A 24,110-nucleotide genomic window follows, 5' to 3' on the forward strand; every position below is an offset into this window, starting at 1 on the left:
ACACACAAACCTACTGTTGGCATCCCATGCCCATTGTTCCATGGTGCGGCCTATCTGAGTTGTTGATCTTTCTGATTTTATTTATTTATTTATTTATTATTATTATTATTATTATTTATTTTTGCCCCCGACTGCATAAAACAGGCGTTGCAGAGGATTCTGGTCTGACCCAAACCATTAGCAGTGATAGATATGCGATTGGCCTGGATTGCTGGAGCATGAACTGAACTTACCATAATTGAAAATCTGCGACCATACGATTGCACTACACAAAAAATGAGATATTTGAGTAATGGGTTTGACTTGAAAACTACGGTTTTGGTGTCTGCATCAAAATAATCCAAAATGTTATATATGTGACACATGCTCTAATGCATGGGAATTAGACAAGCCAGCACAGCTAAACCAATAGATGTAAATGCAACTGAAGTGGGCAGGCGTCCCATATCCTTGCGCAAGAAGAGCCCTTGATAGATAGGCCAGTTGATGATAACCAACACCCCACATAGAACAAACTGCAACATCAATGCCTCCACATCTCCCATTTCATCACCCATGGCTACCCTCTTGATTGCACCAATTAGACAGAAGAGGTTCAACATCGCCAGCGTCGCTAGGATGGTGAACATTGGAGAAGTGGACCCAAACTCCATGATCTCCTGTTCATACCTCTTGGCCACCTCGTCGTCGGTTTCCTTGGCTGTTATTGCGAATGCTGACTTGGCAAGCCCTGATAACTTGAGTGCCACATCGATGTCGGCGAAGAAGTATGCCGACGTCCTTCTGTAGAGCCAAATTCGTTGTTGGTTCCACCATGACTCGACTGTATCTCCCAACCATAGCCCCTCGACTAGGCTGTAGGTGTGCTTTGCGACGGTCACATACGCAAAGGGAATGGACCATGGCCTTAAGATCTGAAGGACAAGAAAAATTTTAACTTGAACATCACATTTAGTAGCAGTTAACTCGGATGAGTCTTTAGTACTTGATACGACTCATTATTACTAATTAAATTAATATTGTTTATAAATATTTTAGAATAGTTATATATAAACCAAATATAAAAATAATGGAAGGACATGCAAATACATGATGCTCGGCTTGCTAATTAGAGGTGTTGCTCTTTCTCCTTGAGCTGCGCAAGGGACGACTCGACTCGACTAACTCGACTCGTCCGACTCGTTTGGACTCAACTCGATCCGAACCGATTGGGTGAGTCAGTCCGTATTGAGTAGGCTTCGCCCAATCTAAACTCAAACTAAGTTGAGTTTGAGTTACCCAGTAACTCGACCCAAAACTCGATACGGTCAGACTTGATACCGAGTCGACTCAAATTTGGATATATATATATATATATATAAAATCCTAAAATTTAAATATCTCTAACCGTATATACCACACCCGACCACACCCGACCCAACCCCAACTCGATACCGAACTCTCTCTTCCTCCCTCATCTTCCTCTTCCAAGCCTGACGACCACCCACCACCATCACCACCCTCCTCCTCCTCCTCCTCCTCTCTCTCTCTCTCTCTCTCTCTCTCTCTCTCTCTCTCTCCTCTCTACTCCCTCCCACCCTCCTCTTCCAAGCCCAACAGCCACCCACCACCATCACCATGTACACCCTCCTCTCTCTCTCTCTCTCTCTCTCTCTCTCTCTCTCTCTCTTTCTCTCTCTGAATTAGTGACAATTCGAACTGACTAGGTACTTTTCACCGGGTCGGACTCGGAATTATCCAGGCCAAACCCAAATTCAAATTGGTTCAACCATGCTGGACTCGGTACCGAGTCAAGTTGAGTTCGGGTTAGGCCTATTTCAAAACTGGATTGAGTTGGGTCAGCCATAACTCGGTCCAACTCGACTCAATGCCCATCTCTAGTGACCACCAACCTTAGTCTTTAAAATTGCCTCAAAAAGTTTTTTTTTTATTTTTTTAAATTATTATAACTAGAATGTGTTTTAATTCATTTTACCTAAAAAAATAGTGTTTTTTTTTTCTAGCTTTGGAAATATATTTAAAATGCCTTGAAAATTTTTTATTTCTTTTTTACTAGAATGTGTTTTAATTCAGTTTACCCAAAAAATGAGGGGTTTTTATTTTTATTTTTTTATTTTTTTTCATCTTTTGAAATATACGAAGTTTTAAATGTTTGATCAATTACATGAGTTTTTTTTTTTTTCTTTTAATATCGTGTTTAAGACGGAGTTTTGCTTAAGCACCCACACTCACTTAGATCTCTCTCTCTCTCTCTCTCTCTCTCTCTCTCTCTCTCTCTCTCTCTCTCTCTCTCTCTCTCTATATATATATATATATATGTGTGTGTGTGTGTGTGTGTGTGTGTGTGTGTGTGATGTTGTACCTGGTCGTTCAAATCATACCTCCATTTGGGTAAAACGAGAAAGAGCTATATATATATATATATCAGAGAGAGAGAGAGAGAGAGAGAGAGAGAGAGAGAGAGAGAAAGAGAGAGAGAGAGACCTTTGGGAATAAGGAAATGCCATTGAGAAGGCTGAGGGATGGGACTACAACATAAAATAGTATTGGGAAGGCACTGAGAGCCCATACATTGTAAATAGCATAGCCCATTTGAAGTCCTAGCTTTATCTTGCCATTTCCTTTTATGAAGGAACAATGCTTGGTAAATATTTGAAGGTGTCCTTCTGCCCATCTCTTGTGTTGCACCAACGATTGTAATAAGGTTGTAGGAGCAACCCCCAAGAATGCTTTCCTAGTTGGATTGAGATACATCGATTTCCACCCCCTACATTGAATTGCCATGCCTGTTATCACATCTTCTGCTAGACACCCATACTTCACTCCCATCTGCATATTTAAGGTACATGAAAGTTCATATGAGAATGAGAGAGTGCGTGTGTGAGAGCTAGAGAGAGTGCGTGAAAGTGATACCTCTTTTCCCCACTGAGTATTCTCTTCACAAGTGCAACTTGCAAGACCTTTGGCTCTATCCTCCAACTCCATAGCATTTCTCTTTGCTCGCCCTTCCATTCCTTTTTTCCATTCCTCCTTGTATTCCTCACTATACTTCTTACCACATAGACTCTCCCTCCTAAAAAAGCACCCGGTCCCAACGTATATTGGCCCTCCATATCCATCTATACCGTGGAATTCCATCTACATAGCCACATATTGAAAGATCCATCGTTTTGATGATCATGACCATTGATTTAGTGGGCCATTTCCAAATGCAAGATGATCAGACTATGGTAGCCATCTGATCATTAGTCCACAAAATGGATGGTTTACTCAATGGTTGAATCACCGGATGGCCGAGATTGTCCAATCACTTTGATTTTGATATGGCCCACCATGGAACTTTACTAGACAAATTTGTGATACTTACCCCGTTAATCGCCTTGTAGGAATTACCATAAATATCATTCTTACTGAGATTATGGAAGCTCTGAGGGAATTGTACGTAAGCGATTTCACGACCCTTCTCTTCATCCATGAAAAAACACAATGCATCTCTCACCGATTCTGCATTGTTTGAGTACATGTCGCAATCTACGGTCAGGATGATTGGCCTGTTGCTTATAACTGATGACACCCGAATCTGCAAATTCGATCATGTGATCATGATCACGACGTCAATAATGTGAGGACGGGGCAATATGTGTGCCGTACATGAGCTTTTATATGTGGACGCTCACGGGAGCGCACGAGAGTTTCCATGCACTTGCATACACACATGAATGTTTCTTCAAGTGGGCCCCACTGCATAGATGGCCTCCAACAAAATTAGGTTGATCAATTCATCAAGTGGGCCATACACGTAAAATAACGATGGGTTGCCAGTGATAGATGTTTGGCCTGCTTGATGAATGAACTAGCATGGTCTCTAGCTAGGCCAAGTAATTTACTAGGTGGGCCCACCTTATGCATAGATCTGTTGTCCTGAATATGATACACGCCGTCCAGCCGAGTACAATTTCCTAGGGATTCTGCAAAACTTTCATGTATGTATGCCCAAAATGCCTAATGTCTGTCTCCACTGTGTGGCAATGGGCTGGGTCAGCCGACAGCTTTAGGCCCAGTCCAATGAAGATTATAGATGGGCCCTAGGGTTTGATATGGGACTATAAAGCCCAATTAATTAACGCATGAGACCTAGGCCTAGGTCTGCAATATTTTCAATTAAGATCTGACCCACGTCAGAGAAAACGCCCCTTTTCTATTTATTTGATGGGCTTGGGCCTGTGATCCAGGCCCAATAACTCAATGGACGGGCCCAACTATTAATCGGGTCCGGCTCATGCTGATTTTTGACCCGGACTTTTTGCAACCCCAGTCTACACGTGTTTCTACATACGAGCATGTAAATATTACCAATGCATTCAAAGCACCGGCTTTGAAGTTGTGGGGATGTTGAGGTCTCTTCTCACGTGCCATGTACACGAGTGTCGGCAATGTCGATCCTTCAGCATCCACAGCATCTGGGTCCCTCCCATCAATTAATATCTGGATATATTATTAGAAATATCAATAAACAATTAGATGGTGATGACTCATTCACTGTCGATGGAGCATACCTACTGATCAAGGAGATCTGACCATACAATAGGTAGCTATAAAATGTGATGATTTAAATAATATTCTTACATATAGAAATTCATGAATGAGTTAAAGCAGTTGTTTAAGCTCGTTTGCATAGTGTTATTTTAGAATCTGCTTCTTCCATGAGAACCGTGATCCTATGGTCTGGCTCACTATAGTGTGCGCCACTTGTAAGGCAAGATGAGGTACCATCATTTCTAAAATGGTGAAAGCTAAGGCTTACGATGTTAAGTTAACAAGATTTTTTTTTATATGGTTGCTAATTTTTTTGGGTTATGGATTGAAAATAACTTTAAATTATTTTGTATAAAACTGCCTACCTTTCTAAGATACAGACAACGGCATGGGCTTTAAGTAACAAATATTTCGAAAAAAGTTATCCTTAAAGTGCTTTACAATTTATTTATTTATTATTATTTTTTTACAAAAAAAAAAAACACTAGTAATGTCAGTTTTAATGGTTATCTTGTGACGTAGTGGGTCGTGGACAATTTCAGCCAAGATGGATCAGAGAAGGCTCTATAGGAGGTGGAAGTGATCCGGAACGTCGAAACCTTAAAACGGGCATACTCGCAAACTGAAATGAGTTATTCGACGTACCATATATGATTTTGGGATAGGAGAAGCTACTTTAGCCAACTAACCCTCCATGCTAAGTTTCCCATGCCGAATTTGCGAGATTTCATCAGATCGACGATTGAAAATCTATTTTATTTTCATTTTTAATATTTTTAATAAGTTTCAATTTGATTATAACTCTTTATCCTTTGAGCTTTAGGAGTTGTGTCCAACATGAATTGCCTAGAAAATTTAGGAGAATAACATGGTTTAGCCAAATATGACACTTATTATTTTTGGCCAAAAACCATGAAGTCTAGTAGAAATCATGACCGTCACAATTTTAGAGAGTTTTAGTTGTAGTTTGATTCTGACACTTTTTGGTCATATCACCATTTAAGGGGTTGTAAAATCGTTTTTAATAATTAATTAATTTATTTCAAATATCTAGAAATTATTTATATTTTCTTATTTTCCCGGGGGATTTGAGGTATCTCTATAATGAGTCTAGAAAAGCTGGGTGGATTTGGAGTAGTTAGCCTCCCAAGGAAGACCGTGCTCAACCTCAACACGTCCTTCCCTACCTCAGCTTGTTTTATGGGGGCGGCTTAGTTTCCATAGAGAATCAACGCCACCTCAAACAGTGAGATAAGAACAAGTGGTATGGGAAAGTTTGGTGGGCCCATTGCAGTGTCTTGTGATTTGCACTATCCATCCTTTTCAAGAGCTTGTGGAAGGATTTTGGGCCAAAAAATTAACCATATCTAGAAATTAGATTGGCTACACCATAGGAAATAATGGGATTGAATGCAAGCCATTCAAAAATACTTTTGTGTGTGTGGTGGCCCACTTGAGCATTGATCAACCTAGTTTTTACTCTTGATCTTCCACTAGCGCTCGAATCCGATAGATAGAATGGATGTCATCACAGCACACAAAACAATGGGGATTGAACGCCTACTTGTTGGGGGCCACATAAGTTCGGGATCAAGCTAATAGTTGTGTTCTCCCTTCATCCGGTCTCTATGATCTCATGAGCAGCTTGGAAGGAAAATAAACATCATTGTCAGCCTTTGGAAGGTTTCAATAGTGAGCATGAGTATAATGATATATATCGATTGGGCCCACCTCTTTATTGGCATAAGGAAGACGACTTTACATTTAAAAAATAAAACCAATTAAAAATTTTATATACTACTTTATCAACAGTTTATTCCATTGTGTATCTAACTTTTTAACAAAATTTTACTCCACTTCAATGGCCACACATCATCTAACATCTATGATTATTTAGACGTAACCCATCCATACTAGGGCCTTGCATATGGTCGGATGAGAGAGTATATGATCGGACTAGAGATTTGAGGGAGGAGAGAGGGGTGATTAAGAGAGACTTAATAGCAGAGAGAGAGAGAGAGAGAGAGAGAGAGAGAGAGAGAGAGAGAGAGAGAGAGAGAGAGAGAGAGAGAGAGAGAGAGAGAGAGAGAGAGAGAGAGAGTTAGGGTAGCTGGACACGGACATAGCTAGGGTAGCTGGACACGGACACCTGTTAAAAGGGATGGAGATTGCTTACATGCATGGGGCCACCATAATGTTTGTGACAAATACACCACATCCATTAGATCCTCTAGAACATTTTAGGGTGTGAGGAAAAAATTAAGTCTGACTCGTGAGCACCACATGATAGGAAATAGTGAGGATTAAATGGTTACCATTGACACACTCAGGGCCTGTTTGGACGCCCGAAATAAGGCGGATTACATGGGATGGAATTACGTGTGAGGGATGCATTTATGACGGGCAGTGAGTTGTCGGGTACCAAGGTGTACTGCCTTATTCCATTCCTAGCCGGGGCCTGTTTGGGTTCCGTGGGATTGCAACCATCCCACAGGTTATCCCACAGGTTATCCGACACAAGCTGTTTGGATACCCCGTGGGATTCAACTGCGTAGGAGACGGACGCTATCCCCGGCCCCGGCCACTGTACACACGATACAGCTGGTATGTGGGACCCACGGTAAGAAGGTCCATGCACCTCCCTCTACATTATGCAAATATGTATGTTAATTTAGACCTTTGATCAGGTGAGCCATGCATAATATCGATGTATGTAATAATCCAACCGATTGGGCAACTCCCACTGTTCATTTGTTGTGATTTTATTTAATTATTTATTATTATTTTTTATCTCCATTCATCCATGGGCCTACAATATGAAAGATCTGGATGAACAAATGATGGACCCTACGTGTATACCTTATCGTGCCAAGAAAATGTTCCAATTGGACACGAGTTGCTAGGTGGGGCCCACAGTGATGTTTGGAATAAATCCACCCCATCCATCTGTTTTCTGAGATCATTTTAGGAAATGAGACAAAAAATGGGGTGGATTCAAAACTCTAGCTTGCCACGTGAGAGGAAACAGTGTAGATTTAGCGACCATCGTTGAAACATTCATGCAGCCACAAAAACTTCGTATCAGGCTAAATTTTTTGTGATTTCACTTCATCTAAGTGGGAATGAACTTATAAACGGTCTGGATGGGCTATAAACATTGTGGTGCATCCCAGAAAGGTTTTAATGGTAGGAAACTATTTTCCCAATTTTCCCTCTCGTATGGCCCACTTGAGTTTTAGATATGCCTCATATTTTTTCTAATGATCTAAAATGATCTATTAAAATGGATGGACGGGTGGATTTCTCCCAAACATCACGATGGACCCTACCTAGCATCCCAGAGCAGGAAACCCGTGTATGGTCCAACTATCGGGTCCACCAAAAAAGCTTGGCTGGAGGACACGTAAAGCACTAATGGATCCCATGTTCAGTGATCCAAACCATTGGTACAGAATTTCCACCATTGATGGTCCATGGCCCTAAATTTGGATGGTTAACAATCGATTATCGAATTTGCGCCTTGTAAATGGATTGTTCTTTTCCAATCTAGGAGATTTTAACTGGAATGATCCATCTAAAGTGGGCCCCAACAGCCAAAAATGCCCAACTGAAAATAGATGTGGGACCTACTAGTACAAATGCAAACTGAAAACTCGAGTATATGGTAAGCATCCTTGGGTCCACTATTCCACACCGAAAACAGAAGGGTGCTTCGAAAGATGGGGAGCGTATCTCGGTGGGATTTCGAAATCCCACCGACTCCATCGCACCTGTCAGATCTTCTTATATCACGGAGAGACGAGCGCCACCCAAACACGAGTCCGTCCGCCACATCAAGGATTAGCGGATCCCATCCACCGTAATACACCTTACTGCCGTTACCCAAACTGGCCATAAGAGTCCACTATGATGTTTCTGAGAAATCCACATCCCGTGCACCACTTTTGCTGGAAATTTTCATAGGATGAACTAAAAGATGAGTTAGATCCATGGATATTTAATGCCCACCTTTGAAATAGTTGTGGGTCTACCATGATGTATGTGGGAGAATTTTTACTTGCATTGCCAATCTCTAATTCAAATCATTGCTATGGGTGTTTAGAGAATCATGGATATAGAATTCTAGAATAATCAGGGAGGTTGTTGAGATTGTATTCATGGATGTATATTTTTATACCTTGAATATATAAATTCAACCCTATGAACTCTACCATTTGAATTATATGCTTTTAAATTTTGTTGTCAATCTTTTTAGTGTAGTAGTGTGAATTTGTTTAGTTAAATTGCTAAATGAAATATCATATTATTCATGTATATATCTTTCATTATCTATTAGTAAGTTGTTGTGAATGTTGAGGAAATGAAAAAATGGTTCAATATATTGACATGGGCGCTATGCGTAGGGTCATTCCCAAAATAATCGACATGATATGGGTGTTCTGCTTAGGGTCATTTTCGAAAGGGTTGACATGTGTTATTTGCACAAGGTCATTCCCTAAAAGATATATGCATGGGTGCTCTGCCCTGGGCTCTTGTTCTTAAAAGTTTATACTGTCGCTCTGTCGAGGGTCATACCCTGAAAGGATCAACATCGGTACTCTAATGTGGATCATTCCCTAAAAGTATCAACACACATAGGTGTTTAGTTCACTCTTATTCTTAATATTATTAGAAAAGTTGTGTTAGAACAATTTATTCCTTTATATTCATGAATGACGAATGATTAATTGGGATTTTAAATCAAATACTTGTTTTATTTTGATTGATGTGTTGGAAGTACATTTGGTAACATTTGTGAAGCTTTTAACTTGGATTGATGTGATCTTATTGAGTTATCAACTCATTATGTTTTAACCATTTTAGCTTATAAATATTTCGAAGATGCAAGATGCTACTATTAGTAGTGGGAACATTAGATCTGATTGGATGCATGTGATATGTCATTCTGTATAGAATTAGTTTAATTTTCTTTTAAAATTAAGAATGTAATAAAGCCTTAAACGTGACTTATAATTCTCTTACTTTGAGTTAAGTTAAATAATTATGGATTGATCTAGTGACAGACTGTGAAATTATTTATCTTAATACGTGGTTTGCATTTTAAAATTTATGGAATATGGTGGAAGGAAATTAAATAAATAGTTTCTTATGATACTTTACAGTTTTAATATATCATGGGTTTGGACTTCAGGTCTTGGATATCCCATTCGGGTCCCGAATATTGGGGCGTGACATATAATTGCTTTGGATGACATATAAACAGTGGACCTTAGGATAGTTTCAACATTTGTTTTTTATTTTTTATTCTTTAATACACCCTACAATGAGTACTTGAACTCATGACCTAAGTGTTTAAACTAACAGAATCTACCACTAAGCAGTGACTAGGGACCCAATGGTGGTCATTTCCCTCCTCACTATTCCTTCCATGTTGTGATTTTGAGTTTTGGATTTGCCTCATTTTTAGGCCTACTCCCTAAGTATGAGAGGGCATGGAAGGATGAAGTCACAAGCCAATGTCTAGTTAATACAAGTTGTTTTCATTAATGTGGAAACTTGAGAGTTAAACTATACATGAAACTAGCAGCCAGTGGTTGCTTGACTAATAGTGTAAAAGGTAAGTAGTGTTTTGGAAATACTTTATGTTATGGGGAAAATAGGCCGACTTGCCATTGCCAGACTAGGTCAACAATTTAAACAACGACTGGCGTAGTCCAGTGACTAGACCCCCATCTACTTGACCAAGTATGGAGAGTGGTCGAGCTCGACCCCTTTGACCAAACATGGGGAAAGGCTGAGCTCGATCTCCTCGGTCAAGAATGGAAGAAGGCCGAGCTCGACCTCTGAGCGCAAGGTTGGAACATTTACTAATCAACATCAATGCAAGGCGAGCTCATCTGAGGATGGCGAGATCCATCCTTAAGCGAACACAACACCGACTTCGACCGTGACCTAGCTCGAGCTACTTTAGGGCAGTTGATCCCGCCCTCTGTGAGGACCGACCTGACCTCAATTAGGTCGGTCCGCATTCCTGGCCGAAGATCATAGAAACCAACTTTCACATGGACCACCCCAAGATTCTAGCCAAGTATGTAGAAAGATTTGCTGTACAAGGAGTCTGAATCCTATTATAATCGGTTCCTACTGAACAGGGATATGTGCCCTCTACGAGACCACCTCTCCTCACCTATAAATAAGAAGGCCCCCAATGGTGAGAGGTACGCACAATCTCTAGCCTTAAACCCTCAACACTCAACTAGACTAAGATTCCTACTTAGGCATCGGAGGCTACCTAGCATGAGCTAGGGTCTTCTTTGTTTATTCTTTGTACTAGTTCACGGGCTAGGCATGGCTAACCAGATTTCTGCACCAACACTTTAAAAACATAATTTTTTTTTAATCCATGGCCCAGAAGGCATGCACTATTTAAAAAAGAAAAACCCTAAAAAGAAAGCCGTAAAAATGAGAAGTGATCCAGTGCTCTCCAATTGATGACCGCTTATCATGACTATGTACTCTACGGGTACTGGATCACTTTCCTTTAAAAAGAGTAGTTGATACTCTGCCAGAGTACAGTACTTGATACTCAGGCTGTTCAAGATTGTACGCATGGTATTAGCTACTCAAATTGGATGTGGAGCACACCATCGACTAAGTCACGGTCCCAAAAATTGATGGATTGAACGTTCCTAATTAAGGGAAGAATGATTACATACATCCCATCAAATGTCACATGAGTAGAATATATATCCGATCCAATCTGTAGAGAAGGTGGGCCAGAAAGGCCATGATGATCAGGCTATGTGAAAATCAGGCGAATCCTTAGAAGACAACATCAAAATGAATGGATTGTATGATCAGTGGGCTGGTGTGGCCCACAAAATGAGTGGATCTGTCTAATTTTCTTAGGAAGTGACCATCATGTTCTGGCCCATCTTTTGCATGGACTGGATGTTCAGCAAATGAAACATATTGGCAAGAAAGAATAGTTGCATCAATACTTCTTAAGGTGAAGGCAACGGCATTTTCTCTATTTTAATAAAATGTAACTATAGATTTACCTGAATAATGGCCTGATGGTTATGCGAATTTACTACCGATTGCCACTCTGTGAAACCTTTGTGCTCGGCTCGGATTTCTCCTGATATACGGCCCAATTTAACTGCAGTGCCGATTCGATTTACCATTTCTTCGTACAATTTCTATGAAAAAGCCAAAAAAGAAAACATAATTTGAAATTTTTATAAGGCATAGTTTTGAAAGGAATTAGAGTTTCACGCTCATCATATCATGACCGTTCATTTGGGGCCATGATACATTGATCCAAAAGTGTCCTGTTGACAACACCACCTGAATAAGGGATCCACCAAAAATCTATTAAATTGAAATGGACAATATATTTAAAATACAAATCCATTAGCAAGGATTGCTTGTCTTCGCAAAGAGAAATACTTTAATAATCTGGCAGAGTGTGATGGATGATACATAGGCGGTTCAAAATTAGTGAGAAATTACATACGCGCCATATAATTAATTCAAAATAATCATCCAAATTTTGCAAATGGTTTAGATGTATTATGAAAAATATTACTAGTTTATGGTAATCCATCTATTAGATTGCTAGGCATTTGTTGGAGTACCTTTAAAATAATCATCCAATTTTTGCACATGGTATGTACAATTTGGACGGTCTGGATCTATTTTCTATTGATAAACAATGTTAAAGATATTTTACCTTGGTGGACAACCATTCTTTGGTGCGTTGAGTATCATGTGGCTCAGATGTTGTGGCAAAATAGACGGCCGGTGATCTTGGCTCCACCTTGAATTTCTTACAAAATGGGATCCAATGCTTCGAGAAGCGAGATGCCTCTAATAGAGCGTAGAGTGTCAGATCTGACCCACCATCATCGGAGAGGTAGATGCTCAGCTTCTCCTGTGGGTAATCGTAGGCCATAACTGAAAGAACGGTGTTGATCACTAGGGTGGGTGGTTCTATTGTGGGGTCCGCAGTGCACACAAAAATGTCCACCCCTGGCAATTCATCTTCATATCTGCACCGTTAAAAGTAATTTAAAAAAAGAAAAGAAAAGAAAAGAAAAAGTAAAAAACGAGAGAGATACATTAAGAGGAGAAAAATGGAATCATATTTACGTAATGGTGGGCGTTCAATCACCACTAATTTGCTTTGGCGTGGTCCACCTTGAAATTGGATATACATCATTTTTTAGACTGTCCTAAAAGGAGTGGGCAAAATGGATGGATAATGTCAATCTACAACACATACATCAAGGTGGGCCCCACAACCAGGACCTCATCCTAAGGTATTACCCCTGATGAACCTAATCCGCATTCTTGGAAGGACTTTGTAAAGTATAACAAGGCGGTCTAGGTCAATGGCCTTCTGTATATTCTAGACCAAGCCCAACCCATTTCTAAATGGGCTTTAAATTTAAGCCCAAGCCCAACCCTTACGCCTGATACTCCAGCCCAAGCACAACCTAAGGTGGGCTAGGCACAGAGGCCCGACATGCCAACCTAGCTCATTGACACTAGGGATGTACTTCGAGCCAAGTCAAGTTAAGGTGGGCCAAGCTTGGCTTGACTCTTCCTTGCTCTCCTTGAGTTTGAGCTTGAGCTCGAGCTTACCATTGGAGCTCGACTTGTTTGCTAAAAGTCGAGCTCGAGGCGAGCTAGCGAATCGAGTTAAGGCAAGTGTATCTTGAGTCAAGTCGAGCCTGCTCCCAACCCAACCGAACTCGCACCTGACTCAAACTAACAACCTGACCTAACCGGCACCTGACTCAACCCAGCCACTCAACCCAACTGATCCAATCCCCAAATCAAATATTCAATTAATAATATATATAATATTAGATAAATCCATAGAGGTATTTTGTTATTGCTGCTATGAGAGAGAGCTCGGGCGAGTGGCCTAGTGCAAGCCGTACGACTGAGACAAGTCAGGTAGACACTGAGTTAAGCTCGGGCAAGTGGCCGAGTGGAGAGAGAGAGAGAGAGAGAGAGAGAGAGAGAGAGAGTGGAACTCAGGCGCAAGAGAGAGTGAAAGAGAGGAGCTCGGGCGCGGCGAGTTGGGCAAGGGAAATGGTAAGAAAATTATGGATGTGTATGGTAGAGTTTAAGTTCTAACATTTTTAGAGAGAGAGAGAGAGAGAGAGAATGGAACTCGGGCGCAAGAGAGAGTGAAAGAGAGGAGCTCGGGCACGGCGAGTTGGGTAAGGGAAATGGTAAAAAAATTATGGATGTGTATGGTAGAGTTTAAGTTCTAACATTTTTAATATATATATATATATATATATATATATATATATATATATATATATATATATATATATATATATATATGTGTATATATATATATATATATATATTTATATATATGAAGCTTGGGTCGTCTCGAGTCGTCCTTCAAGCCAAGTCAAGCTGTTGAGCAAGCTTTTTGAGCTAGCTTGGCTGTGTACACCCTAACTAATTAACACAATACTAATGGGGTGTGAGAGAGAGAGAGAGAGAGAGAGAGAGAGAGAGAGAGAGAGAGAGAGAGATGGTCCAAAGCCTTGGAGTTCTATAACCTACAATGCTCCTAGTTCCATCGGTTCACTTGGACAGTCCAATTGATCGTTCTACACAGTCTATTAAGTCGGGAACACATTTCACCATTAAAATTAGTTGATCTACAGTCTATTTGGTACAGAATGCATTTCACCATATAAAAATTGCACTTACAAAATGATCAAATCAATCCTTGATTTGGTTTTGGTTTCTATAGCAAATCATTTCTAAGCTATGCTTGGGATGATCAAACCAATCCTTTATTTCCATGATGAAATCACATGATGATTGTGACCAATTCATTAATCCACTGAATCTTGACTATCCATTTTCCATGCTATTGATCAAATGTTTACAATCATTCGATTAGGGTGTTTTTTTGCACCATGGCATGTCCCAAGTTGTACGAAAGAATGGACGGTACAAATTGAGTATTGGTCATATAAACAAACATACAAAAGTGTCTGTATACATATATATGCGTGTATATAAATACATGCATACACATACATGTATGTATGTATTTAGTATGCATGTGTAATATTCATGTGTCCTTGATAGGTGTTTGTTGAGCATGGGTAGAATAGTACATACCTGTGGGAGAGCCTTTCTTTGAAGGTAGAACGATAGACAGGCCTCCAACGTGCTGATTGACTGAAAATCCAATCAATTACAAACCAAATCTCAGCTCCAAACATGCCAAACCATGCCCACCTCAGTCCTTTTTCTGGAACATGAGTTGCTCTGTACATCCAAATCATACAGACGCCCATGAATACCGAAATTGCATACATCTTATATGCAATCCTACCCTTTGCTTCTTTAGTTTCAAAGAGAGGTGCATACCCTTCTCTTCCCATCCTCTCTCTCTCTCTCTCTCTCTCTCTCTCTCTCTCTCTGTTATGGGGTTTACCGTTCTCTTCTCTCTATCTCTCTGTGTGTTATGGGGTTTACACTTTTCTTCTCTATGTGTTATGGGGTTTACCCTTCTCTCGCTCATATGCTCATTTTATCGCATATGGACGAAGTAGACAGGAAATAATGATCAGGTGTGGCCAGGGAATATGGTAGATTCATGTTCCAACATGACACGTGGAAATGATATACCAATAAAGTCTACTTCAGCGATTGTTTCTCAAAAGTCGCATCCATTATCTGACTTCCGGCCATTAATCAAAGGTTGGATTATTATTATTATTATTATTATTTATTTTTTCACATTCGACCTAATTACATATCTAATGATCAGAGTGGATCTCACGTACACATCATAATGGGCCCTTCTAAAAAATAAAGGGTAAAATTCGTTTCTAACCTAAATCTGCATTTTTTTAATTTTTGGCAGGCCTACCTTGATGTGTATATAAAATCCACTCCAACCATTAGTTGTGTAATCTGGCGTCAGACCTAGGGCAAAAAAATCAAGTTAACTTATAATCCCAATGGGCCACGCCAAAGGAAACAGTTAGAAGAGAGACATTTACCATATATTTTTACTGGCCCACCATGATGGTTTTATAAAATCCACTCTATTCATTAGATGCTATACAAAAATTTAGATATGGCTCCCAAAAGTCAGGCCGATTCATAATTCAAATAGGTCAAAGGAAAATACTTTAAAGGGTAAGTATTGCCCTGTACACAATTTCTAATTGTTTAGTCCATCAAAATTATGTCATGAATGGGGTTGAATTTAAGCCTTGGTGGTTGGAATAGATTTAACATTGATGTAGAGTAGGTCGCCGATGATGTCATGTCCAAGATGGACTAGAGAAGGCCCGATCGAAGGTGGAAGTGATTCGGATTGTCAGAACTTAAAGGGGACGTATCTCGCAAATCAGAATGAGTTACACGACATGTCATATATAAATTTGGGGTAGGATGACCTACTTTAGCCACCCAACCTGGTTCAACCAAGTTGCCCCTGCTGAATTTGCGATATTCCATAAGATCGATGATGGAAATCTATGTTTATTTTTGTTTTTATTATTTATAGTAAGTTTTAGTTTAATTATAACTTTTCATCCATTGGGCTCTAGGAGTTGCGTCCAACATGAAAAGTTCTTAGAATAATTAGGAGAATATCATGGTTGAGACAAATAGGATAATATTTTTGGCCGAAAACCATGAGGTCTAGTGAAAATCACGACCATCAATAAAAAGTAAGTTTACTATTTATAGTAAGTCGCGATTTGTAGGAGTTTTAGTTATAGTTTGATTTTGAAACTTATTTTTAGGGTTTATGTTATTATTTGAGAGGTTGTAAGCTTGTTTTTCATCACCAATCAATTTATTATGAATTTATAAAAAATTATTCTATTTTTCTTATTTTTCTGATGAATAGTAATCACCCTGAGAATGACGGTGCTCGACCTCAACACGTCCTTCCCTACGTCCACACATAAATATCACGGTGGAGCCTACCCAAGCCCCGTTGGATGATAAATGGTAGATTAAAGAAGTATCTTATTGAAAACCTTTAATGAAAAAGATACTAAAATGTAAATTTTATATTAATTAGGTACCCATGCTACTTCCATTGGACAGATGGAATGAATCCAATTGATGAGCCTGTAGACAGGCATCTCTTTTTTTAATTCTTTAAATTATTTTATTTTATTTTTTTATTATTATTATTATTACACACGCACACCTATGGATACTCGAACCCTTGACCGGGTGTCTAAACTCCTTATCGTCCGGAGCAAGAGTAAGGATCCTGTAGATACACATCTACAGTTGCCAAACATGGGCACCTCCTGTCACGCCTCGAAATTCAAAACCCGAGTTGGCCAAGCCCGAACTCGAATTTCAGGACTGTGAGTTGACTTTAAATAAAATATACGACACAACCCATATTAATTTCCATGCATTTTCAAGGCAATCAGAGCAACTAAAAGGATACTAATCATTATCATTAAATATTGTCCACTATTCAATCCTTGAATCTTTAGTTACATTGACATTTAAAAATAAATAATAACAACATACATTGAATTTTAAAAAATTTTCAAATAAACAAAAAGAAAAGTCTTCAATCTTGTCTAATTGACTCTTCATACACAGACCCTACAAAACAATCTATAAGGGTGTGAGCGCGACGGCTCGTAGGGTCGCATCATTCTCAAAATTGAAAATTTTACTTTATCACCAATACAACTCAATAAAATAAATAGGATTAATTACAAGTATTAAAGTGACATTTTACATAACAATAATAACAAGTCATCTAAAATCCTTTTTGGTTCAATCCAAGGCAGAGTACCCGTGCGTGTTGATCCTTTTAGGGAATGACCCTCGGCAGAGCACTGGTGTTGATCCTTTTAGAGAATGACCCTCGGCAGAGCACTTGGTGAATAAACTTTTAGGGTAAATACCCAGGGTAGAGCACCCGTGTGTGTTGATCCTTTTAGGGAATCGCCCAGGGCAAAGCACCAGTGTCAATCCTTAAGGGAATGACCCCGTGCAGAGCACCCATACCGTGTTGATCCTTTCAGGAATGACCCTGGCAGAGCACCCGTATCAAAATAACATAATGGTACTTTCAGGGAGAGCACCCATAATATAATTAAAAGCATTTAACAATAATTAAATGAATTTATTCCACATATTAGAAATCAAATAAATGCATTCTACATCATGTAAAATCAAAATTAAATGTCTTAAATCAGCAATACGAAATAAATAATTAATAAAATGAAAGTATATAATAATGTAGTCTTTTCAATCGTGAAAATCACCTACCTGATTTAGTGTGACATATCCCATGTATGGCTGGATTAGGCAAGAAGATATAAGATCGATACAAATGCGATCCATTCAGCCTAGATGATTTCTGATTTGAATCTGAAATAGTGCTTCATGTAAATCATGGGATGGCTACTTGATAAAGGAGATGTCGCAGTCTTCAATGGCGGATTCTTGTATAAGATAGATCTCAACGTGCCCTTTGTTCTAGATGGCTTAGATGGGTCCCAAGGGGCTGAAGGAAGGTAGATTTTGAAGCTTTAATGAACTTGGTTAGTGGGTATTGTGGTTGGAAGCTTGCAGATGTCGCACATCTCTTGTCAAGTGTAAAGAAGAGTCGACATTATTTTCGGTTGAAGTCTGATGCTGGAGCTAATGGTGGGTTGATGGCCAAAGTTGGGTTTGAGTTTGCAGTTGTATTACAGAGAAGAAGGAGAGGAGAGAGAAAATTGGGAAGTGGGATTGGTTTTAGGTGACGTGCACAAGCATGTCACTTTTTTTTTGTATATATTTTTAAAAAAAACACGGTGGGCCCCACTCATGATGTTTATGAAAATCCACTTCATCCATTTATTTTTCTAGATCAAGTTAGGGCATTAACCCGAAAATGAGGCTGATCCAAGGTTCGAGTGGGCTACACCAAAGGATATGGTGGAACCTATCGTTAAAAAAACTGGGGTGTTACACCTCCACACGACCCAAATCTGCATATGTGCGATATCACGAATGTTCACATAAGGAAATCGGATTGGGTACTGAGTTACTTAATACACTCTTATCGTACTGAGTAAACTCAGTTGGGCCCACCATGAATATTTGTGATCTATCCACACCGTCCATCCTTTTTTACATATAATTTAAGGGGTTGAGCCAAAAATCGAATCATATCCAAAGATCAAACGAACCATACCATAGGAAACGGTGGGTATAATGATATCCATCGTTGAAACCTTGCTAGGCCCCACCTTCATGTTTATTTGCCATCCAACCTGTTCATAAGATCATACAGACATGGATGAAGGGAAAACATTAAAATAAGCTGGATCCAAAACTTCTGTGGCCCCCAAGAATTTTTCAACGGTGGATGTTTAATTCACACGTTTTCATGTGGTGTGGTCCATTTGAGTGTTGGATATGCTTTATTTTTAGGCTCAAGCCCTAAAATTATCCAATAAAATGGATAGACGGAGTGGATAAAATACATAAATTATGGTGAACCTAACAGAGTTTACTCAGTACGCAATCCGCTTCCGTTCATAAGGTGAGAACTTCATCGGTGTATCCTAACCCAACTATTAGGCCCAACTTGTGGATCACAGTGGATCTTGAATCTGGACCGTTGGTAGTCCCTTTTTAATCATAACCATCAATTTTCTCAGGAACATGTGTGTTCGTTCACCTGATGGGTTGACTGCTACGATATTTCGGCTGATGGTATAATATATAGTTGTGGGTCCCACACGCGATTCTTTTCTTTTTGCCTTTTAATGCACACACCCTCACACTTACATAAACTACAATGGATACTCAGAACTCATGACTTTTGCGTTGAAACATATGATAGGGTTGGGGTTTACTGGATCACATGCCTGCCTGCCTGCCTGTGGGTCCTTTCCCATGGCTTTGTAATATACGGTGTTTTTCAACACAAAGGTCATGAGTTTGAGTACCCATTTGTGAGTGTGTGCTATAAAAAAAGATCACATGCTTGTGCGTGAGTCCCTTTCCTTCTAAGGATCAATAAACAACTAGTGCGTAGTTTTACTCAACCTACTGGGTCCATCCATTTTTTAAAAGCTCATTTTAGGGCATGAGCCCAAAACTAAAACATTTCTAAAGCTCAAGTGGACCATACTTTAGGAACAACTGGGGTAATGATTTCCCTAGTTGAAACCTTCTTAAGCCCCAAAATGATGTTTATTTGTCATCCAACCTATTCATAAGGTCACACATACATGAACGGAGGAAAAAGATAAATATCAGCTTGATCCAAAACTTCTACAGTCCTAAGGTTTTCAATGGTAGGTGTTCAATTCCAATCACCTCTTGTGGTGTGGTTCACTTGAGCTTTGATATGCTTTAATTTTGGGCTCATGCCCTAAAATGAACTGAAAAAATAGATGGTAAGTGTGAGCTGTTATAAAAAATTTACATTATAGATTTTTTTGTAAAATATGAAAACTGAAAATCTAAGTGATCTAGAATAAGGACAGGCTAAAGCACGTTTGGGACGCTGTCCTTAAAGCGTTATTTGCCCATACTCTAGTGAATTGAGTATGCTGAAAGGTTACAGGTAAACAACTTCTAGGATACGATAAGCTTGATGTGGGTCTACGTTCAGCAAACACGAAGGCCCACTACTGGAACTCTGTTATATAGTTTAACAGAAATACAAAAAAGAAGAATCCCAAAAAGAAAAAAGAAAAGAAGATTTTGTGATTTATACCACTGCGCTGGTCTATTCTTCAGTTACTGGTTCGGTTGATGATCAGGGTCAAATATTGCATATCAGACCCCAGTAATTGCCTGATTTTACGTACATGATAAGGTTTAATGCCATATTTTAATCCTGTTTTTATTACAGGATGAAATCAGGAGTGTGTACTGAAAGATGATGTTAAGAACATGGATTTGGTGCTCCAAAATTACCAGAGCACGGGATGGACTCCAGAAAACCAATAGTGAAGATTTTACACGCCTGAGATCTGAGGAAAGCACGATAAAGAGGCCCGAAACGGGTCCAAAATGCAAGATCACATGGTTCTCACCATCCAATTGGCTCGAAACTCCATATATGGCCTGGACGCCATAAATAAACTGTATATAATAAATTTCAACCATTAGATATCTCGAGAAGTGGGCCAACGGACAGATCAGCCCATTAATCTTCAATTTTAGGCCCACCTACAATTTGGATATAATTCAAAATTGGCCCAGACGGTTTAAATAAGGTGAGGAATAGGATGGACGGATTGGATTTCTCGAAATCATCGTAGTGGACCCCGCATGGGTGGCGTGTGTATTAAAGACACGTGCGCCGGCTGCGCACCGCACCGCTGGGACGGTCAGCACCAGCGCTGACCCGTCTCTCTCTCTCTCGCCACTGCAGCGTCTCCGCAGGCCGACCGCTGTCGTCGGTTGTGGGGCCCATACATTGTCCAAACGGACAATCCAAGCCGTCCACCAGAATTCCAGTGTCCCTAGTACCATAGCCTAGGTGGAGGTATTTGAGAAGACAGTAAATATTGGTTTTTTTTACCCTTCAAACGCAGGTTGAACGGTGGAACAGAAACATTCTGTGTACCACACCAAAATGAAGAAAAACCGTGGGTTTTCGACCGAAATTCCGAGATGAATTCGGTGAACGGATTGGATCTTTCAATATAAAATCCAAATGGGCCTCACCGTTGTCACAGCGGAAGCAATCTGCTACTCTATTCGCGTCTGCGAAATCCGGGTTTTGCGGGAGTTTGTGAACCCCACCGGTAGCACGTACGGCCGATCTGATCCGTCCATCGTGTAGAGGGCTTCGAGAGCTTCAAAACCATGTTGACATTCTTCTCTCATGCGTGCACACGTGCGTGATACAGAGGCCACAAACAGGCCGTCTTGTGACGTCCAAAACTGATTTTGTTGAGATTTCTTCTGTGGGTCGCGCTAATGGACCTTCAAAACCACCCATTCTTGACTGAAATTTCGTCCTGAATCCAATGGACATGGTAGATTTTCCAGAAAATACCTCTGTGGGGCCCACCGATCACGGCTGCCAAAATTTATACTCCGAGTCCTTCTACGACTCTGCCACCGACCCCAGCCATCCAGCAGCTATAAAAGGGGAGTTTTGGACGTGGGAAAGGCATTCAGAACCAGGGGATTCCAGATCTGGAGCAAGGAAGAAAAGAAAGAGAAGAAAGAGAAGAAAGAGAAGAAAGAAGAGAGAGATCGATTGGTTTGGTGTTTAATTTTTATGAATTTTATTTAATATTTTTCATGAATTTTATGGGTCACTAATCTTTCAGCTGAGATGAAGCCCCTAATTTGATTAGCTCTTGTATTGGTTGATTTACTTTGAATTTCAATTAATTTGTTTCTTTCTTTAAGTGGGCTTTATGGGTTTAAATTCTATACTTCTCCATCTATGAACTTGATTAAAGTATATATATGGATGTTGTTTGGATGCTTATTATAGGTACTTGTGTCTGATCAAGAACAAGTTTCCTATAGAGGAAGAAACAGGGTGCTTTAATGAATGTACATTCCATGTACCCGACCAAGGATATGGGATATGTCATTCATGGCATTGCTTAAAGGAATTAGACAGTTTGCCCGATTAAGGACACAGATTGTGCTTTCTCTATTTAAGTGGTATCAATCTAGATCAAGGTGAATCAATAGACAAAACAAGGGTTAGGATAATTAGGGGTGGATTCGAAAGTCCTAGTGCTCTCTCTCTGATTAAATTTTCTTCCCTGTTCTTAATTAATTGTTTTTCATAAAATTGTGCTTAGTAATTCATTCCATTATTTGTTGGATTAGTTAAGGAGAATCATAGATTTGAATTGTGACGACCAGTCCTCGTGGGAACGATCTCGTAATACGTACCGTATCTACATCTGATTCGTATACTTGCGAGTTTAAAAATCATTTAAATCATGTTGGTTTAAATAAAACATCAAGTTTTTGGCGCCGTTGCCGGGGATTGTTTCGGTCCAATTGGATTTAGGATTCTCTCTTATCATAATTCATAGTCTTAGGTTTTTTGACTAACTTTAGGTTAAATTTTTTTTTTTAGAAACTAACCTATTTCCTGTTTTGTAGGGACCTGACATAAACTACTACTTTGGTAATCTCTTTCCAATTTTTCTATTTTTTTTTTTTTTTTCTAATTTCTATTTTTAGAATTAAGGTTATATTTTTTCAGAAAGTTTCTATTTCCAGGCTATTTTATTTATTTTTTGAAATTTTCCCTTTTTAGAAACTAACTTAGCTTTTATTTTCTAAGATTACAAACTTTTTTTTTTTTTTTTTTTTATAGAAATTAACCGTTGCTTAGGATTTTTTCTAGCATTATTTTAGTAAATTTAATTTATTTTTGTTTTCTTTTTGTTTATAGGAATTAAGGAAGGAAGCTGCTAAATAACATTGTCTTCAAAAGGAGGAGCTCTTCTTCAGACATCAATCATCTCCTTTTCTGGGTTCTTTCTTCCCCTTCTCATTTACATAATTTTAACTTGTTTTAGAATCTCACAGTTTATGCTAGGACGTAGATCTCTGGATTTAGAACTAGCACCGTTTGATCCTGAGATTGAAAGAACAATTCGTGAAAGATTGAGAAATAATCCTGTTGAAATGGCGAATGAGACTGAAGTTAAAGCTCTCAAAGATTATTCAGCTCCTGTCCAATTTAATGCGCCTTCATGCATAGTGTTGCCAACCACTACGGCAGCACACTTTGAACTTAAACCTAGAGTCATACAATTGTTGCCATCCTTTTATGGATTGGACAAGGAGGACCCATATCATCATGTGAAAGAATTCTTAAACATTTGCTCCACCTTTAAGTTCCAAAACTTCTCAGACGATTCGATCCGCCTACGCCTGTTTCCTTTTTCTTTGAAGGATAAGGCGAAAGCATGGTTGAATTCTCTAGAAGTTGGATCTATCACTACATGGGACCAACTGTCTAAGAAGTTCTTAAACAAGTTCTTCCCCGTTCACAAAACCAATGCCCTCCGTAGAGAAATTACTAACTTCACACAAAAAGAGGGCGAGCACTTTCATGAATGTTGGGAAAGATGGAAGGACTTGCTTCTTAAATGTCCTCACCATGGTTTTGAGAAGTGGCAACAAGTTCAATACTTCTATGACGGTCTGACACCACAGAACCGTCGCATGGTTGATGCCACTAGTGGAGGGTCATTCATGACCAAAAGTGATGTCGAAGCGTGGAACTTCTTTGAAACCTTGTGCGAAAATTCCCAGCAATGGGATTATTCAAATAGAGGTGACAGAAGTCCCCAACCACAAAAGAGAGGTGGTATATATGAGATAGGAGTCATGCCAGAGCTGAGCGCCAAGCTTGATAACCTGACAAAGAAAGTTGATGCTCTGGTATTAAATAATGGACCACCACAAACAGCTCAAGTCGAGGCATATGCCACATGTTCTAGTCCGTCCCATCCTATGCGGTCTTGTCCATCTGGTGCAGCATTCCCAGAACTTCTCTCTGAACAAGTTCATGCTATGAACACTTT

The 24,110-nt window shown here is 39.5% G+C and overlaps 1 protein-coding gene and 1 non-coding gene across 4 annotated transcripts; both read right to left on the reverse strand.

The window, feature by feature from the left end:
• Positions 1–303: 303 nt before the first annotated feature.
• LOC131255815 (cellulose synthase-like protein E6) lies at positions 304–15,039 on the reverse strand. 3 transcript variants are annotated; one of them, XM_058256686.1, is made up of 8 exons: positions 14,704–15,039; positions 12,272–12,590; positions 11,598–11,738; positions 4,354–4,485; positions 3,368–3,580; positions 2,914–3,138; positions 2,572–2,829; positions 304–914 (listed from the first exon to the last, which is right to left on the reverse strand). In XM_058256686.1, exons 1-8 carry the CDS (start codon positions 14,967–14,969, stop codon positions 369–371), a joined length of 2,100 nt encoding a protein of 699 aa, XP_058112669.1. In that variant the 5' UTR covers positions 14,970–15,039; the 3' UTR covers positions 304–368. The 3 variants fall into 3 exon arrangements, with proteins under 3 accessions (XP_058112669.1, XP_058112668.1, XP_058112670.1); XM_058256685.1 differs by having other exon boundaries at positions 2,485–2,829; XM_058256687.1 differs by lacking the exon at positions 2,572–2,829.
• An 8,544-nt stretch (positions 15,040–23,583) lies between these two features.
• Positions 23,584–23,690, reverse strand: LOC131257064 (small nucleolar RNA R71). The gene has a single exon (XR_009177086.1). It is a non-coding gene; the product is annotated as a small nucleolar RNA R71 (small nucleolar RNA).
• Between the last annotated feature and the right edge of the window lie 420 nt (positions 23,691–24,110).

Source organism: Magnolia sinica, chromosome 9 (assembly GCF_029962835.1).
Source record: "Magnolia sinica isolate HGM2019 chromosome 9, MsV1, whole genome shotgun sequence".
In the NCBI taxonomy this organism is placed as follows: Eukaryota; Viridiplantae; Streptophyta; class Magnoliopsida; order Magnoliales; family Magnoliaceae; genus Magnolia; species Magnolia sinica.